Raw genomic sequence first — 27682 nt, forward strand, 5'->3', positions numbered from 1 at the left:
ACAAACATGAGCATCAATCTAATACTGCAGCTGTCTCCCAATTACTCTAAGCCCAAGATCTGAGCAATCACATAACCGCTGGTCGCTCAGTTCTCGGTGCTCCTGGAGTGGAGAGCGGTGACTGTCAGTCACTTCTCCTCTCTCTGTCTCTTTAGCGTTTACCAGAATGCCTGGCAGGGGAGGGGATGGAGCAGCTGGCTCTTGCTCTCAGGCCTCGTACACACGGCCGAGTTTCTCGGCAAAAAACAGCAAGAAGCTTGCTGGGTTTTTTTTTTGCCGAGGAAACCGGTCGTGTGTACACTTTTCAACGAGGAAACCGCCGAAGATCTCGTCAGGCCAAAAAGAGAACATGTTCTCTATTTTCTTGACGGCAATGGGAAAATTTGGCTCGCTAAGATCCTCGGCGGCTTCACAAGGAACTCGACGAGCAAAACGATGTGTTTTGCCCGTCTTTTTTCTCGGCCGTGTGTACGAGGCCTTAGTGGCATGCTTGAAAGCTGAGCCAGCTGCTTAGCAAGCAAGCAACAATAAGGTTGGGATCCTTCCAGAGCCTGGTGCGGCTCTGTGACGTCAACTGTCAGTTTGCTTTAGCCCACTGTCCTCTCATTCTGGGTCCAAGGAGAGCAAAAGTATATGCACACCCGTGACTTAGTTTTGTCCATACATCTGATTTAAATCAAGAGATTAGGTCATAAAGAAGAGCTTGGAAAGTAGAAGAGAAGCATTTGCTCAGTTAAAGTAGTGAAAAATATCATGGCGAGAAGAAGCCTGCATGGCCTACTGACTGGTCTGCACAATGTATCTGAAGTTTTTTCATTTTGTGGTGAAATTCTGAGATGTTATACAGGCAGTAATGAAGCAGAGGATGAAGTAGGGATTTCAGGATTGTGTAGAGATGAGAGAGACCTTTGTCTGCTTGGCAGTCGACAGCAATCCAAAATCCTGTAAAGTGTCTGTCGGGGGAGGTCTCTTTAGCATTCTACAACCCACTGCAGTTACATGGGAACAGTTTCTTATTAATGCTAACATAGGGGATGATTTACTACAGAAATGTCATAAAAGTATGTTGACTTTGAATACTTAAAGCTGAACTACAGGATTAGCAAATCATGTCTAAATACAAGAGATGTGTATTCCTTGACACTTTGCCTTTGCCAGGTTCTTCCTGTAGTAAAGACCAATCACTACTGCTCTCTCTCCTTGTCCATGGTGACTGGTCTCGTCTCCGCCCCTCCTGTAGTTTTAAAATGAATGGCAGCCCAACACAAAGATTGTGCCTTGCTGCACATAAGGTGTGTGTTTGCACAATGAAATTGTTGCAGTCTATAGCTATATTTCTCTATAATTCTGACTGTAGACAATTTGTATATTCACGTTTTTTCTATGGCAAACACAGTAAATGAGAAAAAGGGTTTAATTTTAAATACAGTGTTTAACACATATTCCGTCCTTTCCTCCAGTTTGGGACTCTGAAGCTGGAGAAGCACAATAAAAATGCCTATTGGATATGGGCATATTTATGAAGCATTGAAAGTGCCAGACAGTCATGGCAGCTGAATCTTTCTGGAAAATATCTTTACTACACAGGGAATGATTTACCACCACTGAATGTATGATGGACATCACATTCACTGTTCTTACAATTAGCTTAATTTCAGTGCAACTAGGGTTGTTTCCTTTGCAGAAAGCAGGAAGGGATGGGTTTTATTTAGATAGTTTTCTAATGGAGAGCAGTATACGGCTCACCACCGTGTAAGACCAGAGAAATAGTAAGTAAACAGCCGCACACTGTTGATACGATCCAAAAAGGGTCCTTTATTCCTCCAAGTTGGGACAAACCGCACAAGAACTTAACGTACAGTTAATGTGTTTCACACAGAAAAGTGCTTAATCATAACCAATTATAATGTTTAAAGTGCTATTAACCACTTGAGATCCGCGCTATCGTCAAAAGACGTCCACAGCGCGGCTCTCAAGTGCCGGGTGGACATCCTCTTGTTTGCATTCCCTGTGCGCGCCGCTAGGGGGCACGCAGCGGGAAACACTGTGCCCGGCCCATTGCTGGGAAGCCGATGCGTGTGCCTGGCGGCCATGATGTCCGCCAGGTACCCGTGATCGGTGGTGACAGCAGGGACGTGGAGCTGTGTGTGTAAACACAGAGCTCCACGTCCTGTCAGGGAGAGAGGAGACCGATGCTGTGTCCCTTGTACATAGGGACACAGCATCGGTCCCCTCCCCTAGTCAGTCCCCTTCCCCCACACAGTTGGAACACACCCAGGATCCACATTTAACCCCTTCCTCACCCCCTAGTGTTAACCCCTTCACTGCCAGTCACATTTATACAGTAATTCGTGCATTTTTATAGCACTGATCGCTGTATAAATGTGACACTGTATAAATGGTCCAAAAATTGTGTCAAAAGTGTCCGATACGTCCGCCGCAATATCGCAGGCCTGACAAAAAAATTGCAGATCGCCGCCATTACTAGTAAAAAAAAAAAAAAAAACATAAATCTATCCCCTATTTTGTAGGCGCTATAACTTTTGCGCAAACCAATCAATATACGCTTATTGCGATTTTTTTTTAACAAAAATATGTAGAAGAATACGTATCGCCTAAACCGAGGGAATTCTTTTTTTTTATAACAAAAAGTAAAAAATATTGTGTTTTTTTTCTCAAAATGTTCTGTCTTTTTATGTTTATAGCGCAAAAAATAAAAATCGCCGAGATGATCAAATACCACCAAAAGAAAGCTCTATTTGTGGGGAAAAAAATGAGAAAAATATAATTTGGGTACAGTGTTGCATGACCGCGCAATTGTCATTCAAAATGTGTCACCGCTGAAAGCTGAAAACTGGTCTGGGAACGAAGGGGGTTTAAGTGCCCAGTAATGAAGTGGTTAAAGGTTACTTTAAAAAAAAAAAAAAAAAACATGTTATACTTGCCCGCTTTATGTGGTGGTTTTGTAGAGATCAGTTTCGTTCTTCTTTTTGGGTCCCCCGTCGTTGCTCCTGGCTCCTCCCTCTCGAGCAGTACCCCCAGAGAAAGCCGCTTGCCTTAGGGGCACTGCTGCGTGCTCGCTTCCGAGCTACTGCTCTATGCATCCATAAGACACATAGAGCCGTGGCCAATGGGCTCCCGCTGCTGTCTCAGCCAATGGGAGGGAGAGTCTCGGGACAGCCGAGGCTATTGTTCGCATTGCTGGATTTGAGGGAGATCAGGCAAGAATTGAGGGGGGCCGCTACACACAGAAGCTTTTTTACCTTCATGCATATACATGAAGGTAAAAAACCTTCAGCGTTTATAACCACTTTTCTGTGTGAAACACGTTAACTGTACGTCAAGTCCTTGTGCGATTTGTCCCTTCTTGGAGGAATAAAGGACTTTTATTTGGATCACATCAACAGTGTGCAGCTATTTACTTACTGTACTCTTTTTCTAGATCATTTTCTGTATCGTTTTTTTATTTTATTTTTTTTACTAAAATTATACATTTCTAGAATTATTATGTGATATATAGAATGTATTTTGTACCTTTTTTTTTTTTAATAATCATAATTAGATGTGACTGTTGTAGTAGTGTTGTAAAATAAGAAAATGTAACGTCTATTGTAGATATAGAAGACTTGATATTCTTAAAAACGTTCCTGTTTTAAAAAAAACAATTCTATATTTTCTCTATAGAGATGTCAATGAGAAGAATACAGTAAAAGGGTAAGTGATGTTTCTTTTATGTTAATGTTTAGTGGTTTCCATATTTATAACTACAAAGCTTGCTTAATTTCACATAGATGCAGTATGAATTTGTAAAGAGAGTTCATTTATGGCATCCGTGAACACAATTCCTAAACTTCCTTGTGTGCTTTCTGGCAGATTCCGGAAATTTAATATTTTAGGTACAAACACAAAAGTAATGAATATGGAAGAATCCACAAATGGAAGTTTAGCAGCTGAGTTCAGACATCTGGTAAGCTATTATTATTATTATTATTATTGACATTAACACCTTTACAACAGCAATACACATATGAACATGTTTTGCTTGACATAGCAGACTTGTGATAGATAATTCCCTCAAGGCTATTGGGGTTCCTTGTAACTCGAGGTAAGGTTTTTTTTTTTTTGTTAAACCTACGTGCTTTGTTGTAATCGATTCATAAGTCCTGGTAAAGCTGTGACTCTTCAGGTTTCTGTCAAAGGCAAACTTGTGAATAAAATAATAAATGGCTGCTTCTCTACTACCAAGGAGTAAAGAATGAAAGTGCATTCATTCTGTGTGATTTGGCAAAATATGAATGCAAATCGACTATATCCTCTGCTGTTAACCACTTAAGGACTGAGCCTCTTTTTTACACGTGTTGTTTACAAGTTAAAATCTTTTTTTTTTGCTAGAAGACTTAGAACATTATATATATTTTTTTTTTCTACCACCCTAGAGAATAGAATGGCGGTCATTGCAATACTTTCTGTCACACCATCTCTGCGCAGTGGTCTTACAAGCTCACTTTTTGTTGGAAAAAATAGGATTTTTTGTACTCACCGTAAAATCCTTTTCTCTGAAGTCCATGGACGGACACAGCTCCTTAAATCTTGACAAGTGGGTTATGTTCCCTGTTTACAGGAGAGGACTAGGCAGAAACATGTTAAATAGTTAAATACATGTTACATTAACAGAGTTGAACAGCCCCGCCCAGGGGGCGGTCCCTCCAGACATAACCCTCCTCACTGCAGCTTGCAGCCTCAGTTCGTAACAAGCAGTACAAACCTAAAAAGGAGGGGTGGGAGCTGTGTCCGTCCATGGACTTCAGAGAAAAGGATTTTACGGTGAGTACAAAAAATCCTATTTTCTCTTATCGTCCATGGACGGACACAGCTCCTTAAATCTTGACAAGTGGGACGTCCCCAAGCAGTGTCAAAAAACGAGGGGTGGGAAATATATCAGTAAAAACAATTTTAACTTCACCCCAAAACAAGCAGAGCTCCTCAACGGAGGAGGTGCAACTTTAAACAGCCGCCGGCAAAAACTAGCGGCTGAAAAAAACATCATAAGATGCACTCACAGCAACCATGTAAATTCTGGAAAAAGCGTGAACGGACGAGCAAATCGCCGCCTCGCACACCTGTGAGACCGACGCATGATGTCGGGAAAAAAAAAAAAAAAAAAAAAAAACCCAGGAAGCACCAATTGCCCTGGTCGAAAGTGCCGTGACCGGAAAAGGGGGGCCCGCCCTTAGGAGCATAGGCCTGTATGACGGCCTGCCCGATCCACCGAGAAATGGTGGTCGACGAGACCGCCAGGCCCTTTTGTGGACCAGACACCGACACAAAAGAGAGTCAGAAGCTCCGAAATGGAGCCGTAGTAGGCTGGTATACCCGCAAAGCGCGTACCACGCCTAAAGTATGAAAGGCCGAAACCTCCTTCGGAAGAAGGGAAGGTCGCGGGCGCACCATCACCTAATCCTTATGGGGGATCAAGCATGGCGGCTTGCAAGACAAGACCGCCAACTCAGAAACCCCTCTAACAGAGGTAAAGGCCACTAAAGGGGCCACCTTCTGAGATAGTGTCAAGAGAAAATCTCTCTGATGTTTCCAAAAGGAAGGTTCCTGAAGAACCGAGAGCACCAGAGTCAAAACTCATGGGGGAAGAGATGGGCCAAGAGGGGAAAGTATATGACAAACCCCTTGCACACAAAAAAAGGGGACCCACCAGGGAACGGGCCGCAAAAAGGCCACTAAAAACACAGCCAAGGCTGAAATCTGCCCCCGAACGGTGCTTTAAGCAATTTTTAGATCCAATCCAAGCTTTAAAAACAGCAGGACCCTGGACATTGAAAGTACGCCCGTGGACGTCACTCCATCCCTTCGCACCAAGAGAGGTGCGACGGTAGATCCTCCGGAAGAAGACTACGGTGCCCTGTTGAGATGACCGAGTCAGACAGACCCTGGTCACCTAAAGTCTGGCTTCCAATAACCATGTTAAGCAAGTCAGTGACTGTACAACAGGAGGAAGTATGGGACCTTGAGACAGGAACCTCCTGCCCTGGCAATCGCCAGGGTGCCTCCGCTACCAGGCGCCCGATATCAGCGTACCAAGGACGCCGAGATTAATCTGGAGCGATTAGAATCATCGGGATCTCCTCAGCATCCACTCTGTGGAGCGGCCGAGGAAGCAACTACCATGGAGGAATGGCAAAAAATCACTGATACAGACAACACAGGGCCACCAGCGCGACTGACGCGTCTGTACAAGATCACTAGACCTGGCCACTAACTGACACCCTTGCGGCGGAGACAAGCTGCCAGGAGATCCATGCCATGTGAGGCTCACCTCCTGCAAGGGAGCCGAAACACCCCAAAGCACAAAGACCAGTCGCCCTGGTCCAGCATCTGGCGACTCCAGTAGTCTGCCTGCCGGCATACCTGATGGTAGACTGAAGCCACGGCCGTGGCGTTGTCCGGCTGAAACCAGATTGGTCGACCACAAGGAGAAGCATAGCCTGATCGCCTAAAATAGTAGGACAATGAACAGTAGACAGCACCTGGTATTCCCAGGCGGTCTTCCACCAGGCACTAGCCAGGCCCGACCCTGGGTAGCTACCGAGACCAGACACATTCAAGGAGGTGTGGTCATAGGTCCACGCAAGTCCAGCGACTCAGGGCCGACTGGACCCCCCAGTTTTGTGAACCTCCAGGTTCACAACCCGTGAGCTGGCATTCGTCGTAAACACCGACCACTGGAAGGAAGGAACAACTTCCCGGACCGAAGAGTCGGGAATCTCTGTCACCAACTCAGAGAGACTCTGACTAGGTGGCGCACAGGAATCTAATGATTTCAGAGACAAGAGATTTTTACCACCTGGACAGTAGTTCCACTGGAAAACCAGGGTGTGGAACTGGGCATACAGTACCACCTTGAAGGAGGCTACCCACAGACCCTGAACCAGCAGGCGCCCGGAGAGAAGACCGATTGCGTGATGCCAATACCTTCTCCGCAGACTGAAGAGTCTGCAATTTCTCCAGGGGAAGAAGGACCTTTGCCACTGAGGAGTCTGGATCAACACTAGATACTCCAACGCTGAGTCGGAACCTAGCATGCCCATAATTTGAACCCTGGGTCGCACACATGTAGGGCAGGCTTGCTGCCACTGAGCTACACTTTCTGGCCTAAACGTCTAACATCCACCCGAATCTTCGGAGGGTCTGAATGGGAATAACCCATCCACTAGGTCGGAGACAGAAGCTGCTCTCAGAAGAAAGTCGTCAAAGTAGCCAATGAGGCAAAGCCTCGCTGACCCAACAAAATTCAAATAAGTGCGAGCTCCTAGCTGAAAACCCATGGTGCTGACGCCAGATCAAAAGGGAGGGCCACAGGCTGACAGAGACCCTTCTCTCATCACGAAGCACAGAAAAAAACACTGTGACATGTGCAAAACGGGACATGCATGTATGCGTCCCTGATGTCCGAGGACGTCAGGACATCCCCCGGATGAAGCGCAGCTACCACCGAACAATGGATTCCATGCGGAACTACCCGACGTTCACAAAGGTATTTAGGGCCTGAGGCCCATAGAAAACCCCAAAACTCTCGTCCTGCAGGAAAGGTAAAATTACCTTGCAGCTTAGCAAATCCCACACTGCCCAAGGCAGACCGACGTGCCGGGAGGGGAAGACACAAGGACAGAACTTTGTTCTGTGGATAGGAGGAAACCCTATCTAGTACTCCGAAGAGACCACCTCGCAGACCCACTAGTCGGAGAGCAGGGAGGTTTCACTGAATTGTGAACCTGCAAGCCGCCCCTCCCACCTAGAGACAGGGAGGGAAGGCTATATACATTGGCAGGATTTGGGTGCCGGCGTGATCGGCTTATGCACCCAGGGACAGATTAGTCCCCCAGCTGGGCCTTTGACGGCCTGGGAGGGTTGCCCCTAAATAATACACACACATAGTGTGTATGTATATTATGTAGGTGTATGCACACATGTCTTTGGAGGAAACCGGAGTACCCGGAGGAAACCCACACAGACACAGGGAGCGACAATGCAAGCTCCAGGCAGATTGGAGATTCGAACCAATGACTCTTTTGCTGCCAAGTAATGGAGTTAAGCACTACACCACCGTGTGCATAAAACCATTCTGAAACAGACGCCCTGGATAACAAGGGCGCAGCATTCAATGAAGCATCACAGACCTATATGAGGCCCTGGACCAGCTGGTCCGCTAGGCTAATAACCTCAGGAGAGAGTCGGTGCTCCTCCACTGTCTGGTGCAAAATGCTCACTCTGTGAGTTGTATACAGCACTAGGGGTCAGGACTACTCCAAGATGGCCGCCGAGCGTTCAGAACGCGGCCACAGGAAAAAGGCCAGCACAATGTAAGCTGCGCCATAGCGTGGCTACGACAAAATGGGCGCCAATGGGAGTTTTCAATGTAATTGAAAAATCTCCCAAAAAAAAAATAGCGCCAGCGACCACTGAGACCCCAGTGTAGTGGCCACAATAGGCCGCAAGCCAGACCCCAGCATGGTAAACATGGAACGGGTCAGTACTTCGGATCTTCTATCAGTCAGATCCATACAAGTAGGGGTTCCCGCCCGGCGGTGAGGGACTACAAAAGCCCTCAGTGGCTTTTCTCATTCCGCATCTCAGAAGTTATCAAAGAAGGGCACAGAAGGAAAAAACCTACACAGCGGTCTGATTTGTGTGATCCAAAAAAGACCGAGCCCTCGGCGGAAACCCAGCTGCACTATGCAGCTTAGGAGAGTCCCTTGCAGCAGTAAAAAGCGCACCCATAAATGCCTTATTCTGCCTTTTTTTTTTTTTTTTTTTTTTTTTTTTCAACTAGGTACCTAGTCCATGGCTCCATAACAGAGCATTCCCCAGGGGATAACGGGGGAAGGGGGCACTCTTTTACCGCCCGCCCGCAGTCCACCCCCACCCTGGCACAAACTGTGTCCAGGACTAACAATAAAAACTCTGTGGGAATCACAGGTGCTAACACCTGCTGCCACCACCAGCATGTGGGGAAGGACCCAGATACTGACTCCAATATTTACATATAGTGTGTATTACAATATGCACACCTGTCCATACAAATAGACAAAAGCTCCTAGAGCCCTATTCAGGGCCTCTCACCCACTTGCTGCGCTGACCAGGGGTAACCAGGGGACTCCCTCAGGAGGAGACTGCCCAGCGCTGCCTGTGAGGAAAAGAACCGTGAGGTAACTTTTGCAGGGACCTGTGTTTAAACAGGAAAAGCCTCATAGGGCTGTTTTATTTAAGGATAAGACACAGATACAGCATAAAAAGCAAAACCGTTACAGGTGTCACCAATCAGTCAGCGTCTGCTGAAGTATAATCATAAACATCTGTGCTCATCACAGGGCTTTTTACCTCACAGGAAAGCCCAATACAACAAAAAAAAAAAAAAAAAAAAAAAAAACACAGGCCAGATAACACAGTCCCCTCAGGAAGGCCCCCTCCCCCCTGACAGCGGCAATGTTAGCAATGCAGCAAGGGAAAGGAGCAGGGAAGTAAGGGGAAGGGACCCCCGAACCCCAGGAATGCCCAGCCGTACCAACCCACCGAAGCAGGAGGGACTGTACTTACCCGTCCGAGCGAGGACTCGCTGACGCATTCCTGACAGAACTACAACCGCAATGGAGGTAGCTGTCGGCCCGGTCCACTGTGATTGAGACAACACCACAGCTCAGTCATATGTGGACCTCGGAGCAAAGCTCACCGGCCACCTCAGGAGTCATGAGGTATGGCGTGGCAGACCAAGCCTCTTTGCAAAGGTGTGCCCACGCTTGCTGGTCGGACTGAGTAGACTACAAGGATCTATAATATCCAGCCTGTCTCTCAGCCAACAGTTGAAAGAAGATTCTTCAAGAAAAAGTAAAGTAAAATAAAATAAAATTTCTCCTCAGGGCGCTGGGCCCAAAGGGAGCCATACGTCCTTCTCCTTTGCTAGGCAGAACGAAACTGAGGCTGCAAGCTGCAGTGAGGAGGGTTATGTCTGGAGGGACCGCCCCCTGGGCGGGGCTGTTCAACTCTGTTAATGTAACATGTATTTAACTATTTAACATGTTTCTGCCTAGTCCTCTCCTGTAAACAGGGAACATAACCCACTTGTCAAGATTTAAGGAGCTGTGTCCGTCCATGGACGATAAGAGAAATACACTTTATAATTAAAAAAATAAGTCAACAGTAAAGTTAGCCCAATTTTTTTTTTCATATTGTGAAAGATAATGTTATGCCGAGTAAATTGATACCCAACATGTCACGCTTCAAAATTGCGCCCACTCGTGGAATGGCGACAAACTTTTACCCTTAAAAATCTCCATAGGCGGAGACCACTTTTATCTCAAAGGGGAGTTCCACCCAAAAATTGAACTTCCGCTTTTCAAAAGACAGGTATTTGCACCCACTTTCGGGCATAGGCTCCTATGGGAGTCACGCCACTCCCAACCCCCCCCCCCCCCTGCTGTCTTCTGGAAAACACACTGTTCCCAGGAGAGAGCGGGGACCAGTTATGATGCGCTGTGCAAAGCAGGGAACTGGGCAGTGAAGCCGCAACGCTTCACTTCCTGATTCCCTCACCAAGGGCTGCCGACATCGCAGGCGCGCTGGACAGGTAAGTGTCCATTTTTTAAAAGTCAGCAGCTGCACTATTAATAGCGTCAAAGTACTGACATACGGGTACGTCATTTTGCGTGAAGTGGTAAAAATATAAATAATTGGTTTGAAATGGAAAATACAGCATTTGATTTCTAGATGGAGCTAAGTATCATAGAAATGTCCTACAATACTTGGCTCTATCTAGTGCAGTGGTCTCCAAACTGCGGCCCTGGGGCCGGATGTGACCCTTTGCCTGCCTTTATCCGGCCCTTGGGTCACTACTTCCAAAGATACAAGACACGATTCTGCCAACTGATACCAGCAATGAAGCACAATATCCCCCACTAATTCCAATAATGGGAAACTATTCCTCCCACTGATACTAATGATGGGGCATTATTGCTTTCAAATGATACCGATGATGGGGTATTATTCCTCCCCTCCCAATGATACCAATAAAGGGGCACTGTTCCTTCCAATAATCCAATGACGGGGCACTATTCCTGCCAATGCTAGGGTACTGCTTCTCCCCCAATACCAATTATGGCGATGTTTACTCCCACTGATGCCAAGAAAAATTTCCACTACCACTGGCCATAGTCCAGCCCCCCTAAAGTCTGAAGGTCAATAAACTGGCCCTTTGTTAAGAAAGTTTGGAGACCCCTGATCTAGTGGCTAAATGCAGTATTTTCCATTTCAAATCAATTATTTACATTCAGCCAGCACAAGATATTGTCTATTTACAGTCATTTTTTTTTTTTATTCCCATTTGCTCAGAGCGAATGTACATCCACTTTCCCGGGGCAAATGGCAATGCGACTTATAAATCATCCTCCAAGTCTGTTCTTCTTTAGAATGCTCTGAGACTAGAAATCATTATGTTTCTTTCTACGTTTACTTTTTAGCAATTAAAAGAACAAAAGAATGCAGGAAACAGGACTAATGAGGTAAAGTGATCATTTATATGTTTGCATATGATTTTCTCATCTATGGGTGGTGTCATTAAGGTAAATACTATGGGATTCCTCCTATTAAATACAATTAAAAGATTTAGGAGGCGCACAACTGCTCTTTACTTTTGGGGTTTATAAAATGCACTCCCCCATTTCTATCCCAAATTTGCTGAAAATGATGACTGTACTATTGTCCATGCAGGTTCACTAAAAGCTAAACTGTACCTTACCTAAAAAGATTAGGGTGCTTCTGCTGTCCTGCATGGCCTACAGCCCAGTCTGCTTTTACTGGATCTGAGATTAAAGCGCCCCACCAGGAATTCATTGTCCAGGTATATATTTATTTCAATACAAATTAGGTTAAAAGGATGAGCCAATGGGGTTCATTTACTAAAGGCAAATATACTGTGCACTTTGCAAAGTGCAGTTGGACACTGCAAGAGCAGTTGCTCCAGAGCTGAGTAAATGAGCAGAAGCTCTGCTGACTTTCATCAACCAATCATGTGCAAGCAAAAATGCAATTATTTTAATATTCCTTGCATGCGATTTGGGTATTCTTTGCAAAGTGAAGCTTTACCTCATTTACTAAGCTCTGGAGCAACTGCCCCTGCAGAGTGCAATTGCACTTTGCAAGGTGCAAAGTCTATTGGCCTTTAATAAATCAACCCCTATGTGTTTTTTACTCGTCCTGTCAAAGTACTGTTAATTTACTTTTGCTGTTTTGTGCAGTATACGTCACTCCCCATCTTTAAGCCCTTATGAATGGGCTATTTTTAAGGCTCCCAGAATGCGTTTGCTCCATCCTTTATCCTACTTTTATATGGGAATAAATATTTATAAATCTATACAAATAATTCCTGGGTGGCAGTTTATTCTCAGATCCATTCAGGCACAGGTCAAGGAGACTGTGATGATCCTTTTGAAAAACTGCAAGCCAAGAAGAGCTGACCAAATACCACTTCAAATTCCTGTTTCAGTAGGAGAACCCCAGGTTTTCAGTGCCAGTGCTATTTTTCTGGTCTCCATTATAGGGAGCTTTTGGAATGCTTTTTAAAAGAATACATTTTTGCATGTTCACTTTGCAAACTGAATTTTCACTTAGTTTAGTAAATGAGATAAAGGTTAAAGCGGAGTTCCATCCATTTAAATGTCAGCAGCTACAAAAAGTGTGGCTGCTGATCTTTAATAAACAGACACTCATCTGTCCCACGGTACAGCGATGCTTACTTCACTCCCCCTCCTCTCTGCGGCGCCGGCATTGCAAGTGTGGGCACCCGGCTGTGAAGCGCACACAGGCGTGAGCTGCAATGCGCGTTATGAATGGCTGGGCAATCTTCTGGGACCTGTGACATGTCACATAAGATTGTAAGGAGGGAGAGGTGAACTTCCTTTCAGCTCCAGGAGAGAAAGTGGGAACTGGGTACCTGTCAAAACTATGTACCCACGCTTCCCCCCAAAAAAAATGACAGCTCAAATGTGGCATGTCAAGGGGTCACGAGTACTTAAAGCGGAAGTTCCATTTTTGGGTGGAACTCTGCTTTAAATATAAAATTACCTTTGTAAAGACTATCCATTCATGTGCATTGTGCTGACACAAGATGGGACCATTGAAGCCAGCACAGCTCATTTGCTATACTTTCAGCAAAGAGAAATTTCAGTTAACTTAGTGAATGAGGTGATGTTGTGCAGCTTTTAGCTGCAGCTTAGCAGGATTCAAGCAGCCACCAAGCTGCAGCGGGGCTATTAGACTTCATGCAGACAGGTGTATGTGCCCATATAGCATCAATAGCATATGGTGCATAGCTGTGCATAGCTACCTTCATGTTTATGGGCAGTTGTACGCAGGTCAAGGGCATCCCGAGCACAAAATATGCTGACTCTTTTACGCTGTACAGGCAGACGCTCCCATCTGCATGGAGCCTTACAATGATTCACTGCAAATTAAATACACATAGTTTTTTTATGCGGCATATTTGCTTTTCGACCGTCAAGCACAATTTGACTGTCCTATAACAATTATGTCACAACTTTAAAAGAGAAGTAGAGTTTTTTTTCCCCCTCATCATACTTACCTAGGTGGATGGTGCATCTGTCTCCTGCCGCCTCTGCACTGAGAACCAAGCGATCAAACATCGCTGATGGCTCGGTTCTCACAGATCCCCGAGCAGAGAGCTGCTGACTGTCAGTCAGCAGCTCTCCTCTCTGCTCCTCCACGCTCATTGGAGCGCTGAGCTGTGGAGGGGCAGGGAGCGGCTGTCTCAGTCTCTCAGTGGCTCGCTGAGAGGCTGAGACAGGCATCAGTCTAGGCCCTTCAGACTTTATTGTTGTGATGATGCGTTGCCTGGACTGATATCCGTGACGTCAGCAGAGAGTGGACTTCAGACTGTTCTCTGCTAAAAACTAATTGCAATCCTGTGACCCATAAGTGTATCCTCTACACTCCCCTTGTCAACATGCATTTTCTCTTGTGTATTCTTTACACTAAATTCTGCTATGATCACTAACATCCAGTCAAAATCCAGGAAGTAACCACATGACTTCAGAAAAGGAGTGAGGGTGGGAATTAAAAAATAATGCCTGTCTCCAGGCTAGTGCATGAGATATGTACATAACCTGTCACTCACAGCAAGGGGGCGGAACGGACTAAGGTTTTTCTCTGTAAGTCCGTTTTATTTCACTGAACAATAAAAGAGGATTGCTCAGAGCTGGATTAACTCTGTGTGGTAAGACTGGGGACAGATGATAGGAAATCTTATACTGTACATTGTGACATCAAAAATTTTTTTTTTTTTTAGGGTTTACATCCACTTGGGCAGGGGATCATCATGCCTAGCCATGTCTGTGAATGTCAGAGTTTTACAATGCCTAATAGTTCCGCAACAGCTGGAAAGCCCGTAGTTTGAACATCCCTGCTCTTGGGCATGGGTTTACCAGAGCTTTGCAGGTTGCCAATGGAGTTCTCTTCCATTATGACATTGCAGAGCTGGTGGATGTTAGAGACCTTGCGGTCCTCCTCCACCTTCCATTTGAGGATGCCCCACAGATGCTCAATAGGGTTTAGGTCTGGAGACATGCTTGGCCAATCCATCACCTTTTACCCTCAGATTATTTAACAAGGCAGGGGTCGTCTTGGAGGTGTGTTTGGGGTCGTTATCATGTTGGAATACTGCCCTGTGGCCCAGTCTCCGAAGGGAGGGGATCATGTTCTGCTTCATTATGTCACAGTACATGTTGGCATTCATGGTTCCTTCAATGAACTATAGCTCCCCAGTGCCGGCAGCATTCATGCAGCCCCAGACTATAACACTCTCACCACCATGCTTGACTGTAGGCAAGACACACTTGTCTTTGTACTCCTCACCCAGTTGCCGCCACACACACTTGACACCATCTGAACTAAATAAGTTTATATTGGTCTCATCAATCTGGAGAAGAACAGCGAACATAGGGAGAAGTGGGGAAAATGGAAGGAATATAAAAAAACATGGAGCTATGCGGAGAGAGTAAGGGTTTGACTAAGCGGGGAGTCCGCCAATTTTCCCCTTTTTCTCTCATTTTAATGCGAGACAATATATTTCTTTCCTTCCCCGCTTCTCTCCTATCTACATCTGACCAATTTTCCCCCATTTTCCTACCCTTACCCGAACAGAAGAGGACTAGTCTTCTTCCTAACCCCATTACTTATTTACAACCTTGCTTTTGATCTTATTCATAGGACGGGCAGGGGACCCCTGGGAGCCATGAGGGGAGGGAGGGGGGGGTGCAAATATTAAATATATATACACATGTATGTAAAAAAAAAAAAAAAAGATAGTGAATATAATATATACCACACATGATGCAAACCGCAAATAGAGACGCAAGAAGCACCGGATCATGAGCAGGTCTCTAGTATATTGGAAATAAGCTGAGGTGGTAAAAAAAAAAAAAAAAAAAAAAAAAAAAAATATTGGTCTCATCAGACCACAGGACATGGTTCCAGTAATCCATGTCCTTAGTTTGCTTTTCTTCAGCAAATTGTTTGCGGGCTTTCTTGTGCATCATTTTTAGAAGAGGCTTCTTTCTGGGACGACCGCCATGCAGACCAATTTGATGCAGTGTGCGTCATATGGTCTGAGCCCGTACAGGCTGACCCCCCCCCCCCCCCCTTCAATCTCTGCTGAAATGCTGGCAGCACTTATCCGCCTATTTCCCAAAGACAACCTCTGGATATGATGCTGAGCACATTCACTCAACTTCTTTCCATTGGGAGGCCTGTCCTGAGTGGAACCTGTCCTGTTAATCCACTGTATGGTCTTAGCCATAGTGCTGCAGCTCAGTTTCAGGGTCTTTGCAATGTTCCAGTGACCAATATGAGTGAGAACGATAACATCAAATTTAACGTACCTGCTCCCCATTCACACCTGAGACCTTGTAACACTAACGAGCCACATGACATCGGGGAGGGAAAATGGCTAATTGGGCCCAATTTGGACTTTTTCACTTAGGGGTGTACTCACTTTTGTTGCCAGAAGTTTAGACATTATTGACTGTGTGTTGAGTTATTTTGAGGGGAAAGCAAATTTACAGTTATACAAGCTGTACACTCACTAATTTACATTGTAGCAAAGTGTCATTTCTTCAGGGTTGTCACATGAAAAGATATTGTAAAATATTTACAAAAATGTGAGGGGTGTACTCACTTTTGAGAGATATTGTGTGTGTGTGTGTATATATATATATATATATATATATATATATATATATATATATATATATATATATATATACAGGCATACCCCACTTTTAAGTACACAATGGGACCAGAGCATGTATGTAAAATGAAAATGTACTTAAAGTGAAACAATACCTTTTTTCACTTCTAGGGTATAGTGGGGGGTCAGAGGCTGTAGTGGGGGTGTCAGAAGCCGTAGTTAAGGTCCCAGGGGCTGTAGAGGGGGTGTCAGGGGCACACTGGAACAGGGCGGGCTATGCTCTTGGAGCTTCAGCTCCTTCTACTGCGGCTGCAAAATGTCTGTACAGTACTTGTAAGCCACTTTACATACACTCGTGGGTATGTCCTTACTCGCGAGTGTATGTAAAGTGAGTGTACTTAAAGCGGGGTATGCCTGTATATATATATATATACATACATTTTATGCTTTTGATAATATAATGAAAATAATTGAATGCAATATTTTCTTGTCTTCAGGGGCCTCTTATTGTGACTGAGGAACTGCATTCATTGAGTTTTGAGACACAGCTTTGCCATCTTGGATATGTAGTGGATTTGGAGGTAAGGTATCTTTAGAAATTAGGATTAAAGCCGCACTATGGGCTTCTGATAAATTTACAGAAGCAATTCCAGCACCAGCCCCCTTCTCCCCTAGGGTGCATAGGTTAAACACATGTTTAACTAGGAGTAAAAGGAATCAGTATAAATACTTACTTTATTCCCCACTTTCGGGCTTCCTTTCTACGTGCAACTGGTTGCTCTAAAGCCGCCTAACTGGTCATAGTTCTCTAATGTCATTGCATACAATGCAGGGCCGCGTACACACGATCGGTCCATCCCATGAGAATGGTCCGACGGACCGTTTTCATCGGTTCACCGCTGAAGTGGCCTGATCGTCTGATGTGCGTACACACCATCCTTCCAAAAACCGATTGGGTCAGAACTCGGTGACGTAAAACACACGACGTGCTGAAAAAACGAAGTTCAATGTTTCCAAGCATGCGTCAACTTGATTCTGAGCATGCGCGGGTTTTGAACCGATGCTTTTGTGTACTAACCATCGGTTCGATTTTAAAGCAAGTTCTCTAATTTTTGTCCGAAGGACAACAGACCGATGGACCGTACACACGGTCGGTTTGGACCGATGAAACTGGACTTCAGGCCGTTTTCATCGGTTTGGACCGACCGTGTGTACGCGGCCTTATAGTGTGAGTGAGTGAGAAACTTATATAGCGCAACATGCGAACTGAATCGCCTCTGGGAGATTGCATGTGTAAATAGCAGCACAGAGTTGGGCTTTAACGTTTGCTGTACATCTACAGTAGTTGACCAGCTAAATTAAATCTCCATGGCAGCTCTGACTCACAATGAGAAAAATCCTTCCTGACCACACAAACGCAGTTTGATTGCCTGGATCCTATTTATGGGCCAAAAGGGCTTAGTGGCAAACTCCAACGATACCAGGAAGTATTGTAACTTTGTCTGATCAGACCAGTTTGGCATTCAGGCCAATCAGAGGATACCGAACGCTGCTACAAGTATGTGCACGGTGCTGAGTGCCTGTACTTTTCAGCAGCTTTCCTAAAATGACAGCATTTTTGTATTGTTTGTGATGGGCATTTTCTTACCTTTTTAGTATGCGAGTCATTTTGTGTGATAGCAAGACAGAGGGGAATATGTGTAAAGCAGTGCATGTAACTGTCACTACATAAGAATCTTCCTGGTGTTAATGAATCGCCTGCAGTCCTTTATAGATGCTTCAGGATAAAGGTCTTCATTTTAAGTAAGGTCATGGTTAAGTGTCCCTGCAGTGTCTTCTGTCTGCCCCTTTGCTGCTCCCCAGACACTGCAGGTATTCCACACTTCCAGATGTGATAATAATCTGCTCCCCCTTCCATAACAAAGTGTGCAATGGGAGAAGCAAGTATTTATTTTTAACACTTGAAAGTATGGAATACAGCAGGGGCGCAGCATCTGAAGACAAAAAACTTTTAAAATAAGCTTGTGGAATGGTACATTTGTATGATTTCTCCTTTATAGCCCAGGGTTTTGTCATAAGTACCCCGTAGGACAGAGGGTCACTTTAAAGTGGCTGTGAACCTCAGGTATAAAATACGAACAAAGCATATCCCTCAATAGTGTGTACTTGTCTCTAATGCTGCGTACACACGATCGGAATTTCCGATGGAAAAAGTCTGACTGACTTTTTCCATCGGAAATTCCGACCATGTGTATGCCCCATTGGAGAAATTCCATCGGAAATTCAGATGAATTCCATCAGAGTTTAAATATTGAACATGTTCTATTTTACTCCAATGGAGTTCCATCGGAATTCTGATGTGCTTTTGGCAGGGCAAAAGCCCAATCGTGTGTACGCTGCATTAGTTTCTGTCTGCTGTTTCATTCCTCTGCTGTCAGCATGAATCACTTGCTTCCAAATTTTGCTGACACCAAGACGGTGACATGGGAGGGAGCTCCAGCAGATTGACAGCCTCAGTTCTGTTCTTGGGTTCTTTGTGAGCTCTCAGAGCTCTTCCCATTGAGCTCTGCAGAATGTAACTTCAGCTCTCCGCCCCCTTTGTTCTGACAGCCAGACAAGCTTTAAAAATTCTTGACTTTGAACAAATGTAGAGGAGAGAATACTGCAGATAAACAGGCACAACTTATGCAGGATTTCTTTCATTTATGTGTATCAAGTGATGCCAGTCACTTCACTGAAGCCTTGTACACACGTACGGGATTCCCAGCGGTAGAGTCCGCCGGGAATCCTGAGGGGAAAACCGAGAAACTGCTCGGTAACTTTTTCCCCCTACACACAACCGGGTTTCCCGACAGGAAAACTGCCATGAGAGCTTTGGTTGGGAATCCTGGCCGTGTGTATGCTCCATCGCAGTGTTCCCCATAGGAAAATTGCCGGGTTAAAAACCGGGAATCCCAGAGGGGAAAAAAGAGAGCTGGATCTCTTCTCTTTTTTTCCCGTCAGTTTTCCTGTTGGAAAAACACACGGGGAAAACACACGGCCGGTTTTCCCGGCCAAAAGCTCTCATGGCAGTTTTCCCGACGGGAAAACTGGTCGTGTGTATGAGATTTGAGTATATGTAAGGATTTACAACCACTTTAAAGAAAGTGTAATATTAAAAAAAAATATTTAACCACAATAAACAATGGTATTTGTACATAATTAGGCCTCATTCACACAAAATGTGTACATCTGTACCCCTTGTAAGGGGCTTGTTTACCTGCATGGGGAAGCACAGGTGTTTCATGCATCCCCAGCAGTCAGTCCCATTGCTGTCAATTGGGATGTAGTGGCTGCATGGACCCAGCCCCTGCTCCCAGTGTGACATCGAAGCAGGTTCCGGTGAATCGCCCATAATGCACACAGGGTGTATTCAGGGTCGCACACCCTGATTCATACGCCCTATGTGAATAAGGGCTAACCTTTTATTTTATCTCAGAAGATAAAAACATGTCATAAATCACTTCTCTTATCTTTTTCTCCACAGACAGCATCACTTCCAATAGTAGTGATTTCCAATGTGAGCCAGCTCCCCAGTGGCTGGGCTTCTATTCTATGGTATAATATGCTGTGCCCTGAGACAAAGGTTAGCAATTATTTGCATTATATTAGTATCTATCTCTTGTCCATCATACAGTCACTCATTTGTCCTGTGTTGTATCAGTTTTCAATGCTTTTTGGGAATGTTTATTTTCTAATTGGCATGATCATTTGTTAGGGTGATAAAAATAATATAGTTTATTTTTTGCAGAACTTATCCTTTTTCTTAAGCCCAGCAGTAGCCACATGGTCCCAGGTGATGGACGTACTCAGCTGGCAGTTTTCTTCAGCAACCAAAAGAGGACTTCACACAGACCAGCTGAGTATGCTGGAAGAGAAATTATTAGGTATGGTGTAAATAAATGTCATCATGGTCTGCATGGCAGAAATTTAAATACTGTACTATTCGCTTTGTGGAGCGGCTGACAAATATTACATAACTGTTTTGGGATGTCGTTTTCAGTTAAATTGGACTTACCGGTAACTTCCATGGTGAATGTGGGCTACTCCACTGTCCTTAATACGGACCCTTGAAACTCACCATTGGTCACCTGAAATATTTGTCTATTGCCAGTATTGGGTTCTGTTGTTTTACTGGCAGTTTGCTACCTCCTGTATACAGTTGCGATGAGAGGAAGGATCTGTATGACTGTATTGATTGGCCCAGGTTCTCTCTAAAAAGTTTGGATCTATATCTGTCAGGATGTACTATTAGTGCTCGTTCACACTACACATACTACGTTCCGGATGCGTTTCCACCCACTGTAATGTCCACATGTCCATCTTCCCCAGGGCAGGACTTAGGGTGGTGGGGGCCCCTGGGCTTGAGTGTTGAAGGGGCCCCCTGGAGCCGAGAATTGGGGGGGATCGAAGTTGTTGAGCGGGGGGGGGGGGCGAATTGAAGTTGTTGAGCGGGGGGAGCGCATTAAAAAGTTGTTGAGCGGGGGGGGGGGGATTTTGCAGTTGTTGAGGGGGGGAGTGCCTCTCACCTGTGCCAACAGCCGGGGCCACAGACTGTCATTAGCCCGGCTGTCGGCTTTCTTCCCTTCAGCAGCCACAGTCCTCCACACACCACTCCGGTTCCTCCTGCTTCCGTGCTGCCTCCTCTTGCAGTGCGGGAAAATTAACCCTTTTGCGGGACTGCGGGAAGAAGCTGTCTGTGCGGGAAAGTCCCACAGAATCCGTGCGTGTTGGGAGGTATGCGCAGGGCCGCCATCAGGAATTTTGGGGCCCCTTGCACAGCTTAAGGCATGGGCCCCCTGAAGCAGAGAACCTAGGGGGGGGTGGGGGTGCTGCCGCCTGAAATTGAGAAGCGTGGGGGCTGCCGCAAATTGAGAAGCGGGGGGGCCTTTACAAAAAAAAGAAGAAATAAAGAAGAAAACAAATATATATAAATATATGTAGCCATCCGGGGCCCTGGGGACCTCTGGGCCTTTTAATAAAAAGAAAAAATAAACCTCTGGGCCCTTTAATAATAATAAAAAAAAACATTTATAAAAAAAGGGAGGTTGCCAAACCCGGGGGCCCTGGGGACCTCTGGGCCTTTTAATAAAAAATAAAAAAATAAACAAAAATAAAAAAATAAACATTTATAAAAAAAATAAAAAAGGGGGGGTTGCCACATGGGGCCCTGGGGACCTCTGAGCCCTTTAATAAAAAAATATATATATATATATATAAAAAAAAATGTAATTTTTTTTATAAAAAAATAAAAAAGGTGGGTTGCCATCCGGGGGCCCTGGAGACCCTTGGGCCCTTTAATAATAATAATAAAATATATATATATAATATTATATATATAAAAATAAAAAATATATAAAAAAAACATTTTTTTACAAAAAATAAATAAAAAAAAGGGGGGTTGCCATCCGGGGCCCTGGAGACCCCTGGGCCCTTTAATAATAATAATAAAATATATATATATAATATTATATATATAAAAATAAAAAATATATAAAAAAAACATTTTTTTACAAAAAATAAATAAAAAAAAGGGGGGTTGCCATCCGGGGCCCTGGAGACCCCTGGGCCCTTTAATAATAATAATAAAATATATATATATAATATTATATATATAAAAATAAAAAATATATAAAAAAAAACATTTTTTTACAAAAAATAAATAAAAAAAAGGGGGGTTGCCATCCGGGGCCCTGGAGACCCCTGGGCCCTTTAATAATAATAATAAAATATATATATATAATATTATATATATAAAAATAAAAAATATATAAAAAAAAACATTTTTTTACAAAAAATAAATAAAAAAAAGGGGGGTTGCCGTCCGGGGCCCTGGGGGCCTCCGGGCCCCTGGGGACCTCCGGACCCCTAAAAAAAAAAAAAAAAAAATTTTTTTTTTTTTTTTTTTTTAAAGGGGGCCCCCTATTGGGTGGGGCCCCTGGGCTTGAGCCCAGTCAAGGCCAATGGTAAGTCCGGCCCTGATCTTCCCCCACTGTAATGTCCACATGTCCATCTCCCCCCACTGTAATGTCCACGTGTCCATCTCCCCCCACTGTAATGTCCACATGTCCATCTTCCCCCACTGTAATGTCCACATGTCCATCTCCCCCCACTGTAATGTCCACGTGTCCATCTCCCCCCACTGTAATGTCCACATGTCCATCTCCCCCCACTGTAATGTCCATCTCCCCCGACTGTAATGTCCACATGTCCATCTCCCCCCACTGTAATGTCCACATGTCCATCTCCCCCCACTGTAATGTCCATCTCCCCCCACTGTAATGTCCACATGTCCATCTCCCCCCACTGTAATGTCCATCTCCCCCCACTGTAATGTCCACATGTCCATCTCCCCCCACTGTAATATCCACATGTCCATCTCCCCCCACTGTAATGTCCACATGTCCATCTCCCCCCACTGTAATGTCCACATGTCCATCTCCCCCACTGTAATGTCCACATGTCCATCTCCCCCACTGTAATGTCCACATGTCCATCTCCCCCACTCTAATGTCCACATGTCCATCTTCCCCACTCTAATGTCCACATGTCCATCTCCCCCACTGTAATGTCCACATGTCCATCTCCCCCACTGTAATGTCCACATGTCCATCTCCCCCACTCTAATGTCCACATCTCCATCTCCCCCACTGTAATGTCCACATGTCCATCTCCCCCACTGTAGTGTCCACATGTCCATCTCCCCCACTGTAGTGTCCACATGTCCATCTCCCCCCACTGTAATGTCCACATGTCCATCTCCCCCACTGTAATGTCCATCTCCCCCACTGTACGTCCATCTCCCCCACTGTAGTGTCCACATGTCCATCTCCCCCCACTGTAATGTCCACATGTCCATCTCCCCCACTGTAATGTCCACATGTCCATCTCCCCCCACTGTAATGTCCACATGTCCATCTCCCCACACTGTAATGTCCATCTCCCCCATTGTACGTCCATCTCCCCCACTGTAATGTCCACATGTCCATCTCCCCCACTGTAATGTCCACATGTCCATCTCCCCCACTGTACTGTCCACATGTCCATCTCCCCCCACTGTAATGTCCATCTCCCCCCACTGTAATGTCCACATGTCCATCTCCCCCACTGTACTGTCCACATGTCCATCTCCCCCCACTGTAATGTCCATCTCCCCCCACTGTAATGTCCATCTCCCCCCACTGTAATGTCCACATGTCCATCTCCCCCCCACTGTAATGTCCATCTCCCCCGTCAGCGTGCCGCTCTGAGGAGCTCACCTAGTCCCCCGCCGGGTGTACCAAGATGGCCACCGCTCCAGAGCTAGGCCAAAACCGCTGCCTTTCCTATGGGCTCAATCCGAGGATCACATGGTGTGCCGATCCGTGGACGTTGACCCGTTCGGATCACGGATCAATGACGATCCGTTGCACCCCTATTAAAGAGTAATTCATTTTTTGTTGAGAAAAATAATTTCCCTCTGGGTGATCTGTGTACAATACAAGGATTTCTATCTTTTGTCATTCTGAAGAAATCCATGTGTGTTTCTCTGTGCCCATGTGGGAAAGTGAATCTAATGGAAGTGGTTTTGTAATTATCAATTCGCTGCAGGGCACTAATGAGGAAAGCTGTATGGCCTGCATCCCTTTAGACATGTTTCTATAGGGAGTATCTCACCAAAAATAACATTTTTGTTGCAGGGGATGCCTGAAATCTGACTTGTATTTTAGTGCAGACTTCTTTGAAAATCAGTGAGCCAATCACACAAGCAGAAAATTATGTTTCTAGGGGACGTTCTGTACATTCTGGGCCAGATTCACAGCTGAAATACGCCGGAGTATCTACTGATACGCCGGCGTATTTTCAAATTTGCCGCGTCGTATCTTTAGTTTGAATCCTCAAACCAAGATACGACGGCTTCTGGCTTCGATCCGACAGACGTACGGCTTCATACGCCTTCGGATCGTAGGTGTAATACTTTGGCGCCCGCTGGGTGGAGTTTGCGTCGTTTTCCGTGTCGGGTATGCTAATTAGCTGTTTACGGCGATCCACGAAGTTACGCGCGGTCGTCGCATTCTCTTACGTCGTCGCTAGTCGGCTTTTCCCGGCGTATAGTTACGACTGCTATTTCATGGCTTATATTTAGACTAGCCATGTTAAAGTATGGCCGTCGTTCCCGCGCCTAATTAAATTTTTTTTTTTGCGTAAGTCGTCCGTGAATAGAAAAGGATGTAACGCACGTCGCCGTTCAAAAAATTACGTCGGTGCAACGTCATTTCGCGCAAAGCACGGCGGGAAATTTCAAAACGGAGCATGCACAGTACGTTCGGCGCGGGAACGCGCTTAATTTAAATGATACACGCCCCATTTGAATTAGGCGGGCTTGCGCCGGACGGATTTACGCTACACCGCCGCAAGTTTACAGGCAAGTGCTTTGTGAATCAAGCACTTGCCCGTAAAACTTGCGGCGGTGTAACGTAAATGTGATACGTTACGCCGCCGCGGATTTAAGCAATTCAACCTGAATCTGGCCCACTGTGTACAGAACCCCTCCAGGTAGCCATATTGCATTGAATTTTCAGAAAATGACAGCGGCTGCAGATTGAAAAGGAAAGGTGTTTTTTAATAACATTCAATTTACAATATGACTTGTGTCACAATTGTATGCACTATATTATTTTTTCGGCTATTTTTTTCAACCACGAAAGTAGAGTTACCCTTTAAGGATTACAAGTATTTCAGTTTATATTCTAACTTTATGGGGAATTAAAAAAATAAATATTTTGTGTTTTCCATCTTTAGGGCCAAATCCTACTGATGACTGTATTCCATGGACAAAATTCTGCAAGGTACTTACTTCTGTTGACTCCTTTCTCCTCTGCTTTCTGTGATTTTCTCCTACTCTCTGGCCCCGTACACACGGCCGAGGAACTCGACGTGCCAAACACATCGAGTTCCTTGGCCAGTTCAGCCCTGAAGCCGCCGAGGAGCTCCCATAGAACAACGAGGAAATAGAGAACATGTTCTCTATTTCCTCGCCGAGGTCCTCGTCGGCTTCCTCGGCCTAAAGTGTACACACGGCCGGGTTTCTCGGCAGAATTCAGCCAGAAACTCGGTCAGAAGCTGAATTCTGCCGAGGAAACTGGTCGTGTGTACGGGGCCTCAGGCCTCGCACACACGACCGAGTTTCTTGGCAAAAGCCAGCAAGAAACTTGCTGGGATTTTGTTTTTGGCCGAGGAAACCGGTCGTGTGTACATTTTTCGACGAGGAAACTGTCGAGGATCCCGTCGAGCCAAAAAGAGAGCATGTCTTCTTTTTCCTCGACGGGAATGGAGAAAATTGCCTTGTCGAGTTCCTCAACAGCCTAACAAAGAACACAAGTGTTTCCCTTTCTAAGAGATTTACTGGTTGAATGTTTTTCATTCATTTCAGTAAAATTCTGTATCATAGCAATTTCTTATGATACTTGGCGCCATCTAGTAGCCAAGTGCAATATTTTCTATTTTAAATCAATGAAAAACATTTAACCAGCACAAAACATAGCCTATTAACATTCATTTTTTTCCCCATTTCCATAGAACGAATGTACATGCACTCACCATTATTTTTATTTTTTTTATAAATACACCCCTTTGTGATCCTGTGAAGTGTGCGCTCAAGATTCTGACTTGATTGGTTTAGAAAGAAATCATAGTAAACTTTTTGTATATTGACTATATTTATTGCACAGTTGCAGTGTTTTTCTATGTATCAAAAGTTGCTCACTGATGGGCTTTACTTGAAATTGTATAATGAATTTTAACAAGACTCTGTCTGTGTGTAAGACATAGCAGCATCAACTTTGCTCGATACACTCCTTGAAATTATTCAAAAAATATTTTTCTCTTATGAAGACGTTGTTTTGATGTAATCCTCTTTATTTTAGGAAAATCTTAATGATAAGAATTTTCCATTTTGGCTTTGGATTGAGGGCATCTTGGAACTAATTAGAAAGCATCTATTATGCCTGTGGAATGATGGGTGAGTGATTTATTAATTGTATATTCATAACCCTTCTCACAGTTATTTCAGATCTACAATAGTAATTAACGCCATTCTAAATTCATTTTAAACCCTATCCCAATCTTCAAAAATCGCTAAAGTGTCTTCTCTTTTTTCCTTCCCGTGAAGGCAGTTACTCCCCCACTGAAAAAGGACATTGTGGTAGGAAGATTTGATTACTTTAACCCAGTGGTCTCAAAGTACCGGCCCGCGGGCCATTTGCGGACCGGTTATAAATGGCCCGCAGGCAGGGCAGAGGGTGCCGCGGAAGTGGGGGGAGTAGATTTCCTTTGCATGCAGAGTAGCGCAGGAAGCGTCTCTGTCATAAGTTCACTTCTCTGTCTCACGCTGCGGCTGCTCCCGCCCCCCGGCGCCCCCCCTCTCTTCTTGTCCATCCCAGATGATATCACAAGCAAATGGGGATGGACGAGAAGAGAGGGGGGGGCGGGAGCAGCCGCAGCGTGAGACAGAGAAGTTAACTTATGACAGAGACGCTTCCTGCGCTACTCTGCATGTGAAAAAAGACAACAAGTAAACGCTGACCTGTACCCCATGTGCCCTGATTGTGTCCCATGTACATTCTTGTACAGGTAGTCTCCCATGTAGTTCTCCCTTTTCGTCCCCCTGTGACTTTATTTAATCTGAATCTGTTTCTCTGTGTGCTTCAGAAACCAACATTAGAACCCATTAAAGACATTATTTTTTCTACAAATGGTACAATATTTCTTGTAGCCATCACCTTTTGTGAACTTTATCCAATAGGGTGTTAAAGCCCAGGACTTCCTTTTTCCTATTAGTTTCTGCCTTTCACCTCAACCAGAATATAATTTTTCTTTCTGTCCAGCTTCAGTTCACCAAAAAGAAAGGACATTTCCCTTCATTTTATGGATGTGGTTCTGGCCTTCGGTAGTCTATCTCTTATCTTAGCTACTGCTACTTTCAAAAAGAATTACTTGCCTTTTTGTGATCATGGGTAGTCCCTCTAGGGGTGCACGAACCTCTTGTTCTACCATCTGTAGGTGACTTAGACAGATCATCATCCAAGCTCATGGTTTTAAATATCAGATTCCATCCTTTCCAATCAAGGCACATTACACTAGATCTTTGAGTACTTCTTGTTTTTTTTTTTTTGTGAGAAAGCATATTTTTTCCAGATTTTCAAGGTTTTCACCTGTTCTTCTATTCACACATTTTACCAGGTGAATGTTGGTACTGCTTTACTATGGAACTGAGGCATGCTTGGGAGTAAGAGGGTTCATCCTGAGCTAGCCCGCAATTTTTTGTTTGCAAGTGTCAAATCTTTCTGTGGGGGGCAGTATAACCCAAAGATGAATGACTTTCTGTGCTGCTCAGTAGGG

General features: G+C 44.8%; 1 protein-coding gene across 2 annotated transcripts in view; it reads left to right on the forward strand.

The window, feature by feature from the left end:
* The window catches only part of STAT1 (signal transducer and activator of transcription 1), a 112479-nt gene that overhangs the window by 64153 nt on the left and 20644 nt on the right, over positions 1-27682 (forward strand). For both annotated transcript variants that reach the window (XM_040357140.1, XM_040357141.1), the window contains exons 12-19: positions 3685-3714; positions 3874-3967; positions 11523-11564; positions 16762-16845; positions 19791-19889; positions 20055-20190; positions 25085-25131; positions 26209-26303. In XM_040357140.1, coding sequence (XP_040213074.1) covers positions 3685-3714; positions 3874-3967; positions 11523-11564; positions 16762-16845; positions 19791-19889; positions 20055-20190; positions 25085-25131; positions 26209-26303 — 627 coding nt within the window. The remainder of the gene's footprint in view (positions 1-3684; positions 3715-3873; positions 3968-11522; positions 11565-16761; positions 16846-19790; positions 19890-20054; positions 20191-25084; positions 25132-26208; positions 26304-27682) is intronic.

This window comes from Rana temporaria, chromosome 6 (genome assembly GCF_905171775.1).
Source record: "Rana temporaria chromosome 6, aRanTem1.1, whole genome shotgun sequence".
NCBI lineage: Eukaryota > Metazoa > Chordata > Amphibia > Anura > Ranidae > Rana > Rana temporaria.